The sequence below is a fragment of the Peromyscus californicus genome, unplaced genomic scaffold, assembly GCF_007827085.1.
Source record: "Peromyscus californicus insignis strain IS unplaced genomic scaffold, ASM782708v3 Scaffold_10__1_contigs__length_136768540, whole genome shotgun sequence".
In the NCBI taxonomy this organism is placed as follows: Eukaryota; Metazoa; Chordata; class Mammalia; order Rodentia; family Cricetidae; genus Peromyscus; species Peromyscus californicus.
Window position 1 is genome coordinate 26,112,892 of NW_026294391.1, and position 15,885 is coordinate 26,128,776.

Sequence of the window (15,885 nt, forward strand, 5' to 3'; positions counted from 1 at the left end):
TAGCTGATGGTCACAGCTATGTTGGGAGTGGAAACGCTTTCCACTTTCTTAGGTGTTTCTTCCTTAATTCACAACCTTTAAAATCAGGCTAGAATTCCTTGAAGGCCCAAAGCAGCGAGGGTACCATTCTCAGATGGGAGTCACGCTCCCAGGGAAGAAGTGGGTGAGAGGAGGAAGCTAAGTTTTCTCCATCAAGATTTGGCAAGATAATCTCTAATTCAGATTTGAGGAGTTGCAAAAGGCTTCCTTTTGAAATCAAGAGTCAGTCTGATGAGAAACAATTTCTTTCAATGTGATTGTAACCTTTATCCAGAGTACATTTTCTTTCTGCTGTCTGTTTTACACAGAGAAAGTTTAATCAGGCAGAGTTCAAACTACTTATCACAGTAACTACACAATTTATGAATGAGTCTTTAATCGTTTTTTCCGTTTTCTCCTTCTCTCACACATTTCTAAATCCACAGCAGACATGTCAATAAAAATCCAAGGAGCTACATAAGTCATCAGTGATAGCAAAGGGCACGTGTGTAGATGTGTAGAAAGTGTAGCTTCCGTATGGCACATGATGCATCTCTATGAGCAATGTAAACACAGGTAGAGTCTTCATGAAATGCAGTAATATGTAGTGGTAGATCATTGAGATGTGGTATGTTTGATAGTTAAACGCTATTTCTTGTTTAACAAGATTGGACAATTTGAGTTCTGTAAGTAAGTTATAAATAACCAACTCTCAAGGAATTCTTACTTCCAGTTTAACAGAAAGGATTGACCCTAGACCCGAACATTAAAAACACTCAAGTACTCTTATAGATACTGCAGCCTAGCATCAGTTAAAGTGGGTTTCTAATTATTCAGATTTTGTTGGAACTCTCTTCACCCCTGACCATCCATGTTCAGTTTCTTTCTGGACTCATTGTTCCTTTGCGGTTGGCTGCACCCATAATTGTCCCTTCTGCCATCCTCCCCCGGAACACCTGGAACTCTTGGAGGGGGCTGATTTTCCTTTTTGTCTAGCTTTGTAACCGCTCCTGCACACCAGCACGGCATTGCTGACTTCCCAGACCTCCCTTCTTTGCTCTTCCATTGGTGTCCCCCATTGAGTACGGTAGATGGCGAAACCACCATGTTTCCTTGTTTCTCATGCCAGGGTCTGTTTCTCCGTTCAGAGATTCATTCTTATTCTACCTGCTCTGCAATCACAATGCCTTCTTCTGTTTGTTCATCCAGTGTAAACCCTGCTGCCTTTCTTTTAATATCAAAAATGGCATTCTACTGCTGAGCTCCATTCTCAGACCTCTCAGGGCCGTTTTGTTGCTGTTGTTTGTTTGCTGTTTTGTTTATTTTAGCTATGACTGGCCTGGCATTTGCTATGTAGCCCAGGCTGACCACAAACTCGCTATCATCCTCCTGCCTCAACTTCCCAATTTCTGGGAATATAGATGTGTACCACACCCAGCTCCAAGGAAATTTTTTTTTCGAGGCAGAGTTTCTCTGTGTAACAGCCCTAGCTGTTCTGAAACTAGCTCTGTAGACCAGGCTGGCCTCGAACTCATAGAGATCCACCTTTGCCTCCCGAGTGCTGGGATTAAAGGCATGTCCACCACTGCCCGGCTCTGGGATTTTTTTTTTTTTTTTGTCTGTTTGTTTTTTTCGAGACAGGGTTTCGCTGTGTAGCTTTGCGCCTTTCCTGGAACTCACTCTGTAGACCAGGCTGGCCTTGAACTCACAGAGATCCACCTGACTCTGCCTCCTCAGTGCTGGGATTAAAGGTGTGCACCACCACCGCCCAGCCAGTGGTTTTATATAAATAAAAATCAGATTGCTACTCCTTTAGTCAAAAATCCCTATTTTTGCCCACATTTCACTGAGAACACTGTTCTCAACCTGGGACAACCTTTCCACCAGGCAACATCTGGCACTGTATAGAGACCTTTTTGTTTTTCTAGCTCCTATGTAGGTGCTATTAGCTTCTACTGAACCCTGGATAATAGGGTTATCCAGGTGAGTAGCCCACAATACACAGGACAGCCTCTCGAAACCAAGACTCTTCTAGTTAACAATGCCAAAGTTGAAAAACCTTGATTTAGAGAAAGAACCATTATTATGGTATAGAAGTCTGTAGTATATGACATCCATTGCCTCTGGGTCTCATCTGCTTCTTGTTTTTATCCTGGTCCCTTTGCTTTGGCCATGTTAGTCTCCTCACTACCCCTTTAATATGCCAGTTGTGCTCTACTTCGGGCTCTTCGCACAAACATTTTGCCTTACCTAGAATGTCCTTTCTTCTTTCTTTTTTTTTGATTTTTGAGACAAGGTTTCTCTGTGTAGCTTTGCGCCTTTCCTGGAACTCACTTGGTAGCCCAGGCTGGCCTCGATCTCACAGAGATCCACCTGGCTCTGCCTCCTGAGTGCTGGGATTAAAGGCGTGCGCCACCATCGCCCGGCTAAAATGTCCTTTCTTTAGATGACTATTTAACAAATTCTCTACCCCTTTCAGGCCTTAGCTCAAATATCACTTCATCAGTGAGGCCAAATATAACACTCCTGCCCCAGTGGCACTCCTGATTCATTGTATCCTTATCTATATTTCATCGAACGTACTTGAATCACCTCTACAACTGACTTACCACACTACTTGTTTATGATCTATTTCTCCCTAATAAAACATAAGCTTCACGAGGGTAGGAACTTGGCTTTGTTCCCCTGAGCCTAGAAGAGGGCCTGGTGTTCAATTGCTATCTTGAAGAAACTACACATGAATGAAGGATGATTGACATAATCACCTCCTTGACTTGTCTGGCTCTGCTCCCCATCCCGTGCTCTTCTGCTGGAGCTATCAGAAACCATCCATGACATGGAATGACATCCAAAATGCTTCTAGTCCCTTGGAAACTTGTATTCCCCCACGTGAATCTCAGAACCTCATCCAGCCCTGCCTTCCACTGCATGCCCTGGTCCCTGCTAGGCCAGTGCAATTACAGGTATTAATAGAAGACTTGGGATGGTAGGAAGGAGGTTCAGAGATCTTTTCACCTGGTTTCAAAACAGAGATTTGGATTTTTTTTTAAAAAAATATGGTCTTTCGAAAACCAGGCTTGAATTGCACTCCCTGTGTGGCCAACCTTCAAGTTCTGATCCTCCTGCCTCTGCCTCTGCCTCCTGAGTTCTGAGTACTAGGACTACAGGCCTGAGCCACCATGCCCTGTTTATGAGGGGCCAGGGATCAAGCACAGGGCTTCATTTTAGGCAAGCACAGTACCAGCTGAGCCACATCCTCAGTCCCTTGTTGTTGTTTTGTTTTGTTCATGCAATACAAAAGAAAGTCTGAAGAGTCAGGGTCCCCTTCAGTGGGATACGCAACAGAGGTTCAGATTTCCAGAACACGACAGGCCCTTCGGAACATGGCAGAGTAAGGGTGACATCAGGTCCTCTAGAGCCTTCCTGACCCCCTAGCCCTAAAAGCCTGTCTTGAGATGCATAGGCAGTGTTCCTTCTGGGCCAGGTGTCACGGATCATCAGCCTGGACCTTGTCATATGACAGGGTGATTGTTGAGTGTGAGGCATTCGTCTGTTTAGTCTCAGCTTGTCAGACAACTCAGCCTCACCTCAGGGATTTCCTGACGACTGTGTGAGGAAGGAAGCCATAGGCGAGACTTCTCTGGGAACCATACTAATGTGTTTAAGGGCCCCAGGGAGTGCATGTGCAGGACTGTGTGCTCTGGCCATGTGTGTGTCCATCCATCTGTTCGTACAGTTTGTGCCTTGCAGGTATACCCGTGGCCTTGACTTATTAAAACCTTCCATCTGAAGACTGAGCTGGCATTCTCCTTCTGTTGAGTACACACTGTACCTGGTATTATCTTCCTGAAAGTTACTAAGTTTCTCATACCACTAACACTGTAAGCAAGAAAGGAGCCTTTTTTTTCTGTGGAACCTTTGCTTACATCCCTCCTGACACTGGCATTGTTCACGGGATAAAGCCCGTTTCAGCCTCAGTTGTCCTCTCTGGCTTTGGTACCTGATCACCCTCCTCGTGCCATCATTTTGCCTGGTTTCCCTTGTCCTCCTCTGTACGTTTACCCCTCTGGCTGAATCATCCCTGATACCTCTGATCTAAAACTTAGAGCCCTTGCTCTGTGTCCTCATTGCGCTGCACTGTGGCTATCGTCACACCCAGCTTTAATGAAGAGATTCCCATTCTATGACGCTAAATGAAGTTAAGGCAGCCACAAAAGAAGAACTACTGTAATTCCATTCATATGGGGTACCTGGAATAGTCATACACAGGGACTTACAGTAGACTAGAGGTTAGTAAGGAGTGGGGAGGAGGTATTAATAAGTGCAGAGTTTACACTGGAGATGGATGGCTGCTGTGGGATGTTCTGTATGTCAAGTGTGTTGCTGATTGGTCAATAAATAAATCACTGATTGGCCAGTGGATAGGCAGGAAGTGTAGGCAGGACAAGGAGGAGAATAAAGCTGGGAAGTGGAAGGCTGAGTCAGAGAGACACTGCCAGCCGCCACGATGACAAACAGCATGTGAAGATGCTGGTAAGCCACAAGCCACGTGGCAAGGTATAGATTTATAGAAATGGATTAATTTACGCTGTAAGAACAGTTAGCAAGAAGCCTGCCACGGCCATACAGTTTGTAACCAATATAAGTCTCTGTGTTTACTTGGTCGGGTCTAAGCGGCTGTGGGACTGGCGGGTGATAGAGATTTGTCCTGACTGTGGGCCAGGCAGGAAAACTCTAGCTACAGATGGTGAAAAAGCTTTGAGCACAGATAGGGGTGATGGCGACATAATGTTATGAATGTATTTAATGCTTTTGAATTTGTAGAATTAAAATTGGTTAAAATGGAAATGATGCATGTTTTTATCACAAATTCTTAAAGATAGGAAAAACCTAAAGTATTTGTTTTTCCTTATAGATTGCAAGCTTTGGGGAGTGAGGAGAGGGCATATTCTTTCCTCAATACCCTAATACACTGCTGTCCATCAGATTACTGTTCACTACTGCTTCCGTTCGGGAATGCAACTCAATTCAGAGACGGCACAGAGCTAAGCAAATTTTCCTTACATCTCCTGATAGTTTTGAAATTCCATTTTAGTATCAAATCAGTTTTGTAGAGGAAATCCAGTAGTTGCAGTTGTTTGATGGAACTGGCTTTAAACATGGCATTTAAAATTATCCCAAACTTCTGGGTGTAGTGCTGCATGCCTAGAATCCCAACACTAGGGACACAGAGGCAGAAGATTCCTTCCCTGCAGGTTCAAGGCCAACCTGGGCTACATAGTGAGTTCCAGGACTGGGCTACATAGTGAGATTTAGTCTCAAAAAAAAAAAGCCAAAGGGAAGGGAATCCAGACATGACTGTGCATGACTTTAATCCCAGAACTGGGGAAGCAGAGGCAGGTAGATCTCTGTGAGTTCAAGGTCAGTTTGGTATATATAGCCAGTTGCAGGCCAGCCAAGGCTACAAAGTGAGACCCTGTCTCAAGCAAACAAGCAAACAAAAACAACAGCAAAAAAACAACACACACACATACACATAAAATAAACAAACAAATAAATCTTTAAAATGACCCAAGGAGGATAAGCAGGGGTATTAATAAAAAAACATGATTATTAATAGATAGATACTTGTTGAAATAGAATGCTGGATATATAGCTGGTAGCTGGTATTTGTTGTTGTTGTTGTTGTTTTTGGTTTTTCGAGACAGATATTTCTCTGTGTAACAGCCCTAAGTGTCCTGGAACTTGCTTTGTAGACCAGTCTGGCCTCGAACTCATAGAGATCCACCTGCTTCTGCCTCCCAAGTGCTAGGATTAAAGGCATGTGCCACCACCACAGGGCATGTAGCTGGTTTTAGGATAATAATTTTTCACTATGCAATCATCCCATGGAGATTGATTGTATGATCTACTCAGAAACCAAATATGAAGATGCTCAAGTCTTTTATATAAAGTGACATAGTCATAATATAGACATGTGTTGAAATAACATATAGTACTCTGTAAATACGCACAATTTTGTGTTTTATGTACATTAAATATTTTCATTTATTTATTTTGATGCCCATGTTTTGGAAAGAATCTCACTAGGTAGCCCAGGCTTGCCTCAAATTAGAAATCTTCTTACCTCAGCTTCTCAAGTGCTGGTATTATAGGTTTGTACCACTACACCCAGTGAAAAACAATTTTAAATTACAAAAAATTCAAACTGAAAATAAGTGGTATATGTCCAAAACAGGTAAAACTCTTTTCCATGTATTTTTGATTCCTGTTTGGCTGAATCCATGTATGCAAGTCCAGGGGGCCTGATGTATAAATTTGAAGTTTTCCATAATGAAAGATTAAGAAAAGAAAGCAGAACCAAATGACGAATTGAGATGGTCAATGAGCTCTTATTCTGTAAGGCTGCTCAGTTAATTCAGTTAAAGATGATATTTGAAAACAAGATAATGTATGTGTATCTTCCTCAGTTACTGCCTTTTTTGAAAAGACAGGGTCACTCATTGACCCTGGAGCTCACCAATTGGCTAGACTGTCCAGTAAGCTGTGGGGATCCTGCTGCCTGTTTCCCCCGGAGCTGAGATTACAGGCATGCTCTGCAACACCTGACTTTTTACATGGGTACTGGAGATCCGAACTCAGATCCTCATGCTTACAGAACAAGCACTTTACCAGTTGAGCTATCTCCTCATCCCCTAGCAAAATAGTTTCTTACAAGATTGTGTTTAAATATTGACTCTGACTTGGCATACATGCTTTATCCAAAGATGTATACACTCAAAACCATATAAAACTATAAATAACATTGATTTTTAACTTTGGTTTGAGGATTTCAAACACCCTTTGAGCAAATTTACACACAGTTTAGAAATCACTTGCTTAAAAGCCCTCGATAGAGTCAGGCTAGAAGTGAGGACTGCCATTGGCTTTGGAAACATCTTCTCAGTCTCTCCTCTTGTGTGATGGATGCACTTTGCTGCTCCTGGGTGTGCATTTGACAAAGTAATGCACACTGCATGCTGGGGACTGGGTGAGAGACCAGTGTAACCATCTGGGGAGATGGCGTGATGACAGTTACTGTTCTGCCTGGAGCCCTTGACTGTCCCTGGGAGAGTAACTATAGGAAGTAACTGCTCCTCTTCTCACAGGACACACTGTCACTGCCGCTCTGACTTCTCTCTTACTCACAGGTAGCCTTCCTTCTTCCCTCTAGCTCAAAAGGAGCAAGGTCAAGGGCAGCAGTGCAGAGGAAAGCAGCCAGCTCCTAGCCACTGGATAGCAGGCATGTGCTGCTTGAAGAGGGAAAGGAGGCCGAGCTCACATCCTTTGCCTCCTTGCTTTGGCACTGGGGTTGGGGGGGTGGGGCTCATGATCCCAGTTTTCTGAGGGGGTACTTTCACTCTTTTTTTCCATCTAATACTCTTCTTGGGAAGAAGAGATTCACGTCTGTAGTGAAAAGCATCTGTAGAGTCTCCCAACTTTTCTTTTTATTTTGTGCCTTTGCCCCCTAGTCAAGACCAAAGTGTCGGGAGCTGTTTTTTTCCATTCAAGGCAGGAACTCGAGCGTGGTAAACACCTTCCTGTGAAATGGTTTGCTGCATTCCCTAGTTCTTTGCTTTAGAAAATACAAATGTTCAGGTAAAAAAAGTCACACAAAATACAACTAACTTCCTTAAGTGAAAATTGCAGTAGCATTTAGACTTTTCACAGTTTTGTATAACTGCCACCTCTGTTTAGTTCCACAAGCTTCCATCACCTCAAGAACACTCCTCCCTAGTAAGTGGCCAGTTGCTGTTTTCCCTTTCATTGCCGCCCTAGCAACCATCAGTCTGCCTTCTGGTCTATAGTTTGCTATGGTCGGTACTACATGTGCTTCGTTTATCTTTATATGAGACAATGCATTTTACTTTACAATAGACGGGCAACTCCTCCACTCTATTTTAGCTGTGACATGTAGATGATGTTAGGTTGGTTTTTGGTAGTCATTCTGAGCAAGATTATTTTACATTCTTATTTACTATTATTTTTATGCATGGGTATGTGTACACACATATAAGCTATATAAGGAAGCTAGCTAGCTGAGCTTGAGCCAGAGCAAGCCATCAAGCAAGCAAGTCATCAGGCAGCATTCTTCCATGGTATCTGCTTCAAGCTCAAGCTTGAGTTCCTGCCCTGATTCCCCTCAATGATGGACTATGACCTGGAAGTGTAAGCTGAAATACACAGCAACAGAGATAAAGTGGAGTTCTTTCCCTCTAGCAACGTAACATAATACCATGTATCAGGATTTATTTTTTAATGTCTTTTGTCCCTCCTTAGAATCACAGTGTCCAACATAGTATCTGGAACAAAGGAAATTATAATAAACGTTGAAACAACAACCTAAAGTGTTGGGAGAATTCCCACCCTTAAGTGCCTAAACTAGAGTAAAAAATAATATAAACAAACCATGTGGTCTGAGAGTATAACTCTGTGGTAAAGCACTTGCCTGGCATACATGAAACCTTGGGATACTTACCACTGCAATAATAAAATTAATAAAACAGAACCCTAGGAAAGACCCTTGGGACCGTTCCTGGCTGTCATATCACAATTCTCAGTTCTTACAATTAAGATCTACAGTTCACCACCACAAGGAAAACTGCTCAGGTCCTCAAATCCATGTTTTGTTTTGTTTTTTTTTTTTTTTTTGGTTTTTCGAGACAGGGTTTCTCTGTGCAGCTTTGCGCCTTTCCTGGGACTCACTTGGTAGCCCAGGCTGGCCTCGAACTCACAGAGATCCGCCTGGCTCTGCCTCCCGAGTGCTGGGATTAAAGGCGTGCGCCACCACCGCCTGGCCCATGTTTTATTTTTTTTAAACTTTATGTGTACAGATATTTTGTCTGTGTGTATGTCTGTGCACTAGGTGCATGCAGAGTCTATGGAGTCCAGAAAGAGGGCTTTGGATCCCCTGGAACTGGAGTTACAGATGGTCATGAGCCACCATGTGGGTCCTGGGAATTGAACCCTGGTCCTCCAGAAGAGCAACCAGTGCTATTAACTGCTGAGTCATCTCTCCAGTCCCCAAACCCATGTTTTTTTTTTTAAGGCATTGCCCCTAAGAGATGCAGCTTCCACCAGGGAGCTTGGGTTCTGGGTAGAATGGAATTGTAAAGTGCATTTCTGATCAACTACTTAATTCAGCTGTGATAAGCACCAAGAAGAGGGTGTTATGCTAACCTGGTGAGTGTGAGTTGAGGGAGCCTTTAAGGGAGTGGCTCTGTAGTCAGTCACATAACTGGTGAGCAGGAATTAACCAGGCACAGAAGGCAGGAGAAAGGTTTTAGGAATGAATGTGGGCTTTAAAGAAGTTTTGGTCATTTGTTGGTATTTTTTCATTTGAGAACTTGTCTGTTCACTTGTTACAGGGACAAGAGTCTTCAGGAGAAGTTAATGAAGCAATAGTGGAGCAGGGGTGAGGGACTGCTGGAAGGGAAATGGTCCAAGTTAATGGTACCATAATCTGAGGCCTCTGTGGCGGTACCTTGGAAAGCATTGCTTCGGAAACTATCACTGTGAATGGGCGTGGTAGAGACAAGATTTAAGACTTCACCATTGGCCGGTTTTTCTGTGTTCCAGAGCAAGAGTCACAGATTATACTTCAATTTAGATTTCAAAACTACCCAGAACTCTTTTGGCAGGATGTATCTGCTGCTGTTGTTATTGTTTTTAAAAGCAAGCCAGGAACAAATGTTTTTTGTTTTAATTCAGGCTGCCTGAAGGGAGCATTAATCATTGAATTCTTCCGACATGTAAATACCATACTGGGTAACTAATTAGGATTTAAGGGAATAAATTTTCTTTTAATTTTAAGAAATGGTAGCTACCACCAACAATCTTTATGTGTATGAGGAAGAATCTTTTCTCTGGGCCTCTAATGTTTGCCAACTCTGAAGGAATGGCCAAACTCATGAGTCAGTCCTCTGAACCCTGCATGCCACCAAGGCACTCAGTTTGAAAAACAAGAGTGAATAAACTATTGGCTCTCATTTGCCCCACCCCCACATCAGGGTGTGAAGTAGCCTTCCCAGTGTTGTCTTCTCTGAGGCTTCCTTGGGCTGTTCACTCGGTGTTGGGCACTGTGTCTAGCTTTCCTTCTTCTGCCCTCCTCCAGGTCTTTAGGCTCCCTCCAGGTGTTTAGCCACTGCTGGAAAGTCCAAGCTAAAGATGCCGGTGGTGAATCACCTCAGAGTGATTCTGCGAGCGTCTCCCTGTACATTGCTGTGGAGAAGCTTCCAGGTTCCGAGGTCTATGCCAGTGAGGTCCTGCAGTCTTTACACCTGCACTTACAGAACCCGGAACCGAGCCTGTGAGTATTCCACTCCTTTAAGAGAGTGAAAAGGTTGGTTGCTGATTCCCTGTAGAAATTTCAATGTGGGATTATACACTTTAAGAATTGTGAACATTCGGGGCGATATTGGTGCACACCTTTAATCCCAGTACTTGGGAGGCAGAGGCAGGAGGACCTCTGTGAGTTCAAGGCCAGCCTGGTCTACAAAGTAAGTTCCAGGACAACCAATGCTACACAGAGTAACCCTGTCTCCAAAAACAAAACAAAACAAAACAAAACAAAAAGCCTGTGAACATGACTGTAAAGACAGCAGACATGGAAAGTCCTTTTAGACCTGTTTTAGCATGCTAAATGATGTCCTGCTGAAAGTGGACGAGGCTATGAAAACTTTGAAATGTCTTGAAATCTGGTATCATATTGTTTCTTTTGACTAAGGTTGATGCGCAGACTGCAAACTGTTGCAGTAGAGCTTACATTTATAGAATTTGCAGATTAAATTTTGCACATGGGTGGTTGTCTTCATGCTCCAGAATATTCTGCCTGGAGTTATAAATCCCAGACTCAATTCTAGCTGACCAGCTTGTAAGTGTGTGCTCTGCTGAAAATATGTGAGATCAAATGAGGCAGCAGATGGTCTTCCTTCAGTGCCCTGTGGCTCCCTTGGAGACGTAAGTTATTGTCCACGTCATGGTGTTAAAGGGATTCTCCACCCGGGGAACGGGTGTGGGGCTGCGGGGAGTGTGTTTACTCCCTCGATCCTAGTTGCAGCACCCCCTCCCCCGTTATAAGAATCAAAAGTGTCTGTAGACTTTTCCTAATGAGTTCTAGGGAACAAAACTACCCCCTGGATAAGAACCATTGAGATGATGAGAAAGGATGGTGTGTATATTTGCGTTTATGGGCAGATGAAGTAGCTAAGTGTAGCACTAAAGAGAAAATTTCCACTATCAGAAAAACAAAACAAAAAAGCCTCACACAGACTTTTTGAATGTTGGCCTGCACTGAGATCTAGGTTTCTTCCTGACCCTGTATGTATATAATTAAAAGATGGGTAAAAAAGAAAATGCTTGCCAATGATAGTGTTAATCTAGCTTAAGCTCAGGATTCTGAAACTGCTCCACAAATCTATTTTAACTGTAAATTCCTATTGCCTTCAGCACTGGGTGTCTTCTTATTAAAAGAAATTGGCCTGAGTCATACGAAATTTCTGTTTGCTGGGTGTGGCTTCCTCCTACAAGCGTGCCCACATCCTATCCAGACTGGCTTACTGTGAATTCTGGTACTTTGTGGTCTAAGGCCTAAAATGGAAAAAATTAGTCATATTGATCCAGCTACTAAACTTTTCCTCTTTTACGCTGCAGCAGAAGGTTGAAAGTTAAACATCTAAAACCCTGTCTGCTGTGTTTTGAGGACAGCTTGCTGCAGACAGGAGGGCAGAGAAAGTCAACTTCCCTTGATTAATCTCTCATATAGTAAGACATGCTCTTGTTTCCAAGTCGGTGGGGAACATGGGGCACGGTTTCCTATTTGGCTCTTGGCATATAACACTGTTCCAACCCTTTTTCAGGCAGGAGAATATTATGGTCTTTGTTGCCCCAGTGAGCATATTTCCTCTTCTGCTGGCCCATCCTTCCCCTGCTTGCTTGTGAAGACAATACTCACTGTTTCTGACAGCTCAGTAGCCCAGCAGAAGGCCAGTGCTCCGAGACAAGAAGGACTTGAGGTTGTCAAAGGCTAGAACGTCAGTACTAGCAGCTCCTATTAGTATCATGATCATTCTTAGATTTATTCATTTTATTTTGTGTGTGTGTTTGCCTGCATGTATGTCTGTGCACCACATGCATGTTTGAGGGTGCCTTTGGAGGTCAGAAGAAGGACTTAGATCTGCTGGAACCAGAATTACAGATGGTTATGAGCCACCATGTGGGTGCTGGGAACCAAACCCAGAACCTCTGGAAGAGCAGCAAGTGCTCTTAATCCCTGAGCCGCCGCACTAGACCCTGTCCTGATCGTTCTTACCTTCCTCATTTTTGTCATCATAGGTTCAGTGCTTGCCTCAGATGTTCAAATCTGAGCATTTCATGTGCTGTTTGTCTGGGCTCATGTAACCCAGGCTGACTTCCAACTCACTATGTAGCCCAGGATGGCCTTGAAATCTTGATCTTCTTCCTGCCTTAGTCACTGGGAGTGCCAGTATTCAGTCCTGCACCTCTGCACCAGCTTCAGATCTGACCATTTTCAGGTAATGTAAAGCAGAACAAGGAGTAAAGGAAATAGCAGAGTGTGGCAAATTCAGAAGCATTGTGCTCATTGCCTGCCACCTTTTTTCTCTGTTTAGTTATCATGGGCTGTCTAGTCAAATTGCTGTTTGCTGTTTTCCCAAGATGCAGTCAGTAACTCCTGAGGTCTTAATAAGCTATATGCCCATTACCAGAGATGAAAATAAAAATCAGTGTCACTCAGAGTGCCATTTAGCCTAATTGCTACATTAAAAAATTAGGCAGAAGATCTTAAAACATAGGAAAATGAGTTTGATGATTTAGTAATTTTTAACTTAATGAATTTAATAAAGGTATAAAGAAGATGATGGAGAATAAAAATGGTACACATTTGTTATTACATTAATGATGCTTAGTGTTCTTGATCTTTCTACAATTATTTGTTTGGTTTTTTTGAGACAGGGTTTCATGTAGCTCAGGCTGGCCTCAAAATTGCTTTGTAGCTGGGGCTGCCCTTAAAACTCTGATTCTTCTGTCCTCATTTCTTTAGTGCAGGGATTACAGCTGTGTGTCACCACATCTGGCTTTTTTTTTTTTAATAAGGAAGAGAAACATTGGAATTATTGAACTGTACTATATAAAATACAGCCACTAAAAAAAATTATGAAACTACAAAGACAAAAACAAAGAAAGAAATAAAAGACAAAAATGAAAAGAAAAAAATGTACTCACTAGTCTCATGTATATACATGTCAATTTAAATTCATTAATATTTTATAACCATGTGTGCTTAATAGTTACCGCACTGGAAATTTCAGTCTTCAGAAGAAATTCTACTGAATATTCATGTTTGCAGTTTTTACAACATTGTTTTATTACATCCCCATTTAATTTGGAAGACCACAAAGCCTGGACAACAATAGCATTTATGAAGCTTGCTTAGGGGGCTGGAGAGATGGCTCAACAGTTAAGAGTTCTTACTGCTCTTACAGAGGGCTAGCACCTAAGTTGAGTAACTCACACCTACCTATAACTCCAGCTCCAGAGGACCTGATACCCTCTTCTGGCCTCCTCGGGCATGCATGTGTGCGTACACACACACACACACACACACACACACCACATGTCAGACATAGACACAGACACAGGAGTAAAAATAAATAAATAAAAAGTAAATTAATCTGAGGGGGGTTATTTAGGTGACTCTCCTTTAAGAAGTTCATACCTACACTTGAGTATGTCTTATTATTGTTTTTTTTTCTATACTTAAAAATCTATGTTAAACCAGAGTAGTGGCACACACCTTTAATTCCAGAACTTGGGAGGCAGAGGCATTGAATCTCTAGGAGTTCAAGGCCAGTTTGGTGTACATAGTGGGAGTTTCAGGACAGCCAGGGCTACATACTGAGACCCTGACTTAAGAAAAAAAAATCTATGTCAAAAATGTTTTTTAATAAACTTCAGTTCTGTTAAAAATTTTTGTTTAGCCGGGAGGTGGTGGCACACACCTTTAATCCCAGCACTCGGGAGGCACAGGCAGGCAGATCTCTGTGAGTTCTAGGCCAGCCTGGGCTACAGCGTGAAAAAAAAAAAACAAATAAATTTTTTTTGTTTGTTTAGCTGAGCATGGTGGATGGTGGCCAAAGATGTTTATGGTAATCCCAGCATCAACAAACAAACATAATTAAATAGACAAAAATAAATTAATGAACATATTTAAGACTTTCCTTTTTAACATTTTCTTTTTAGTATTTTTATTTATGTGTACATGTGTATGTGTGCCACGTGTGTGTGTGCCCTCTGAGGCCAAAAGAGGGAATCAGGTCTGCTGGAGCTGGAGTTACAGGTGTTTGTGAGTTGCCAGATGTTGGTGCTAGGAACCATACTTGAGTCCTCTGCAAGAATAGCAAGTAAGTTTAACTAAGGAGCCATCTCTCCAGCCCATTTAAAGTTTTTTAAAAGTTTGGCATAATGGCTCACACTTGTAATTTTAACACAGGCATTCAGAAATCTAAACCTGGAGGATTATGGATCCAGGCCAGCCTGAATTACATAGTGAGACCCTGTTTCAAAAACAAACCAAACAAAAATTCATTGATAACTCCTGGGTGATATACGTCCCGGATGTGTCAAACTGTATTTGATATTGAGAGCTTCTTGGAATCTCTTGGTGATCTTGGGATTATCTTCAACTCCCTGGGACTAACAAGAAGCCCTGGAGCTAAGCATAGGAAATGCAGGCTTTATTCCCTGTGCTGATAATGGCATGTGATTCCACTGGCCAGTCAATTCAGCATCAGAGTTCCCCCACAACCCTGAAAGTCCAGCAAGGCAATCTGTGCTTTCCTGGCTGTCATTAATGCCTTAAGGAGAGCGGTGTGTCCCCGAATGAGGCCAGAGCCTACAAAGATGGTCTTTGGTTCTGTAGGGAAAGCACAGCCTTCATGAAAAAGACAAGCTAGAAAGCCAGTGAGGGTGGAGAGCAGTGCTGTCTGGCTGGTGGGGGATAAGACACAATGATCATTCTCATTTTTCTTTTTCCCCCACTCTTTTGGTTTTTCGAGACAGTGTTTCTCTGTTTAACAGCCCTGGCTGTCCTGGAACTCGCTCTGTAGACCAGGCTGGCCTCGAACTCACAGAGATCCACCTGCCTCTACCTCTCAAGCGCTGGGATTAAAGGCGTGTGCCACCACCACCCGGCCATTCTCAGTTTTCTAATGGGTTAGGAAAGGGGAAGGAAACTAATTTTTATGATAATTTTTATTTAATCCAGTATATTCTGGATGTTGATGTCTTTAATGTGTAATTACTGTAAGAATTATTCATAAATGGTGCTGTTCAATAGATGTGCAACATGAGCCAGAAATATGAGCCATATAGTTAATTCTGTGTTTTCTTTTTTTTTTTTTCTCTCTCTCGGAGCTGAGGACCGAACCCAGGGCCTTGGGCTTGCTACGCAAGCGCTCTACCACTGAGCTAAATCCCCAACCCCTAATTCTGTGTTTTTAAAGGACTTCATTTTTTAAAGTACAAATAAAAGCTAGAGAGATGGTTCAGTGCTTAAGAGCATTGGATGCATGCTCTTCTAGAGGGTCTAGATTCAATTCCTAGCACCAACATGGTGGCACACAACCATCTATAACTCTAGTCTCAGGGCATCTAACATTTTCTTCTGGTCTCTGCAGGCACCAGGCATGCACGCAATGCACAGACATATGTAGGCAAAACAGACACATATTCAGGCAAAGCACCCATATACATTCAATAAACAGACAATAAATGATAAATAATTTAACAGTACAAATAAGCAGATAGGTT

General features: G+C 42.6%; 1 protein-coding gene across 2 annotated transcripts in view; it reads left to right on the forward strand.

Annotated features, from left to right (window-relative positions):
* Window positions 1–15,885, forward strand: part of Ca5b (carbonic anhydrase 5B) — a 123,677-nt gene that overhangs the window by 68,255 nt on the left and 39,537 nt on the right. For both annotated transcript variants that reach the window (XM_052718177.1, XM_052718250.1), the window contains one exon: window positions 10,172–10,366. In XM_052718177.1, the coding sequence (XP_052574137.1) occupies window positions 10,225–10,366 (142 nt within the window). In that variant the 5' untranslated portion in view covers window positions 10,172–10,224. The remainder of the gene's footprint in view (window positions 1–10,171; window positions 10,367–15,885) is intronic.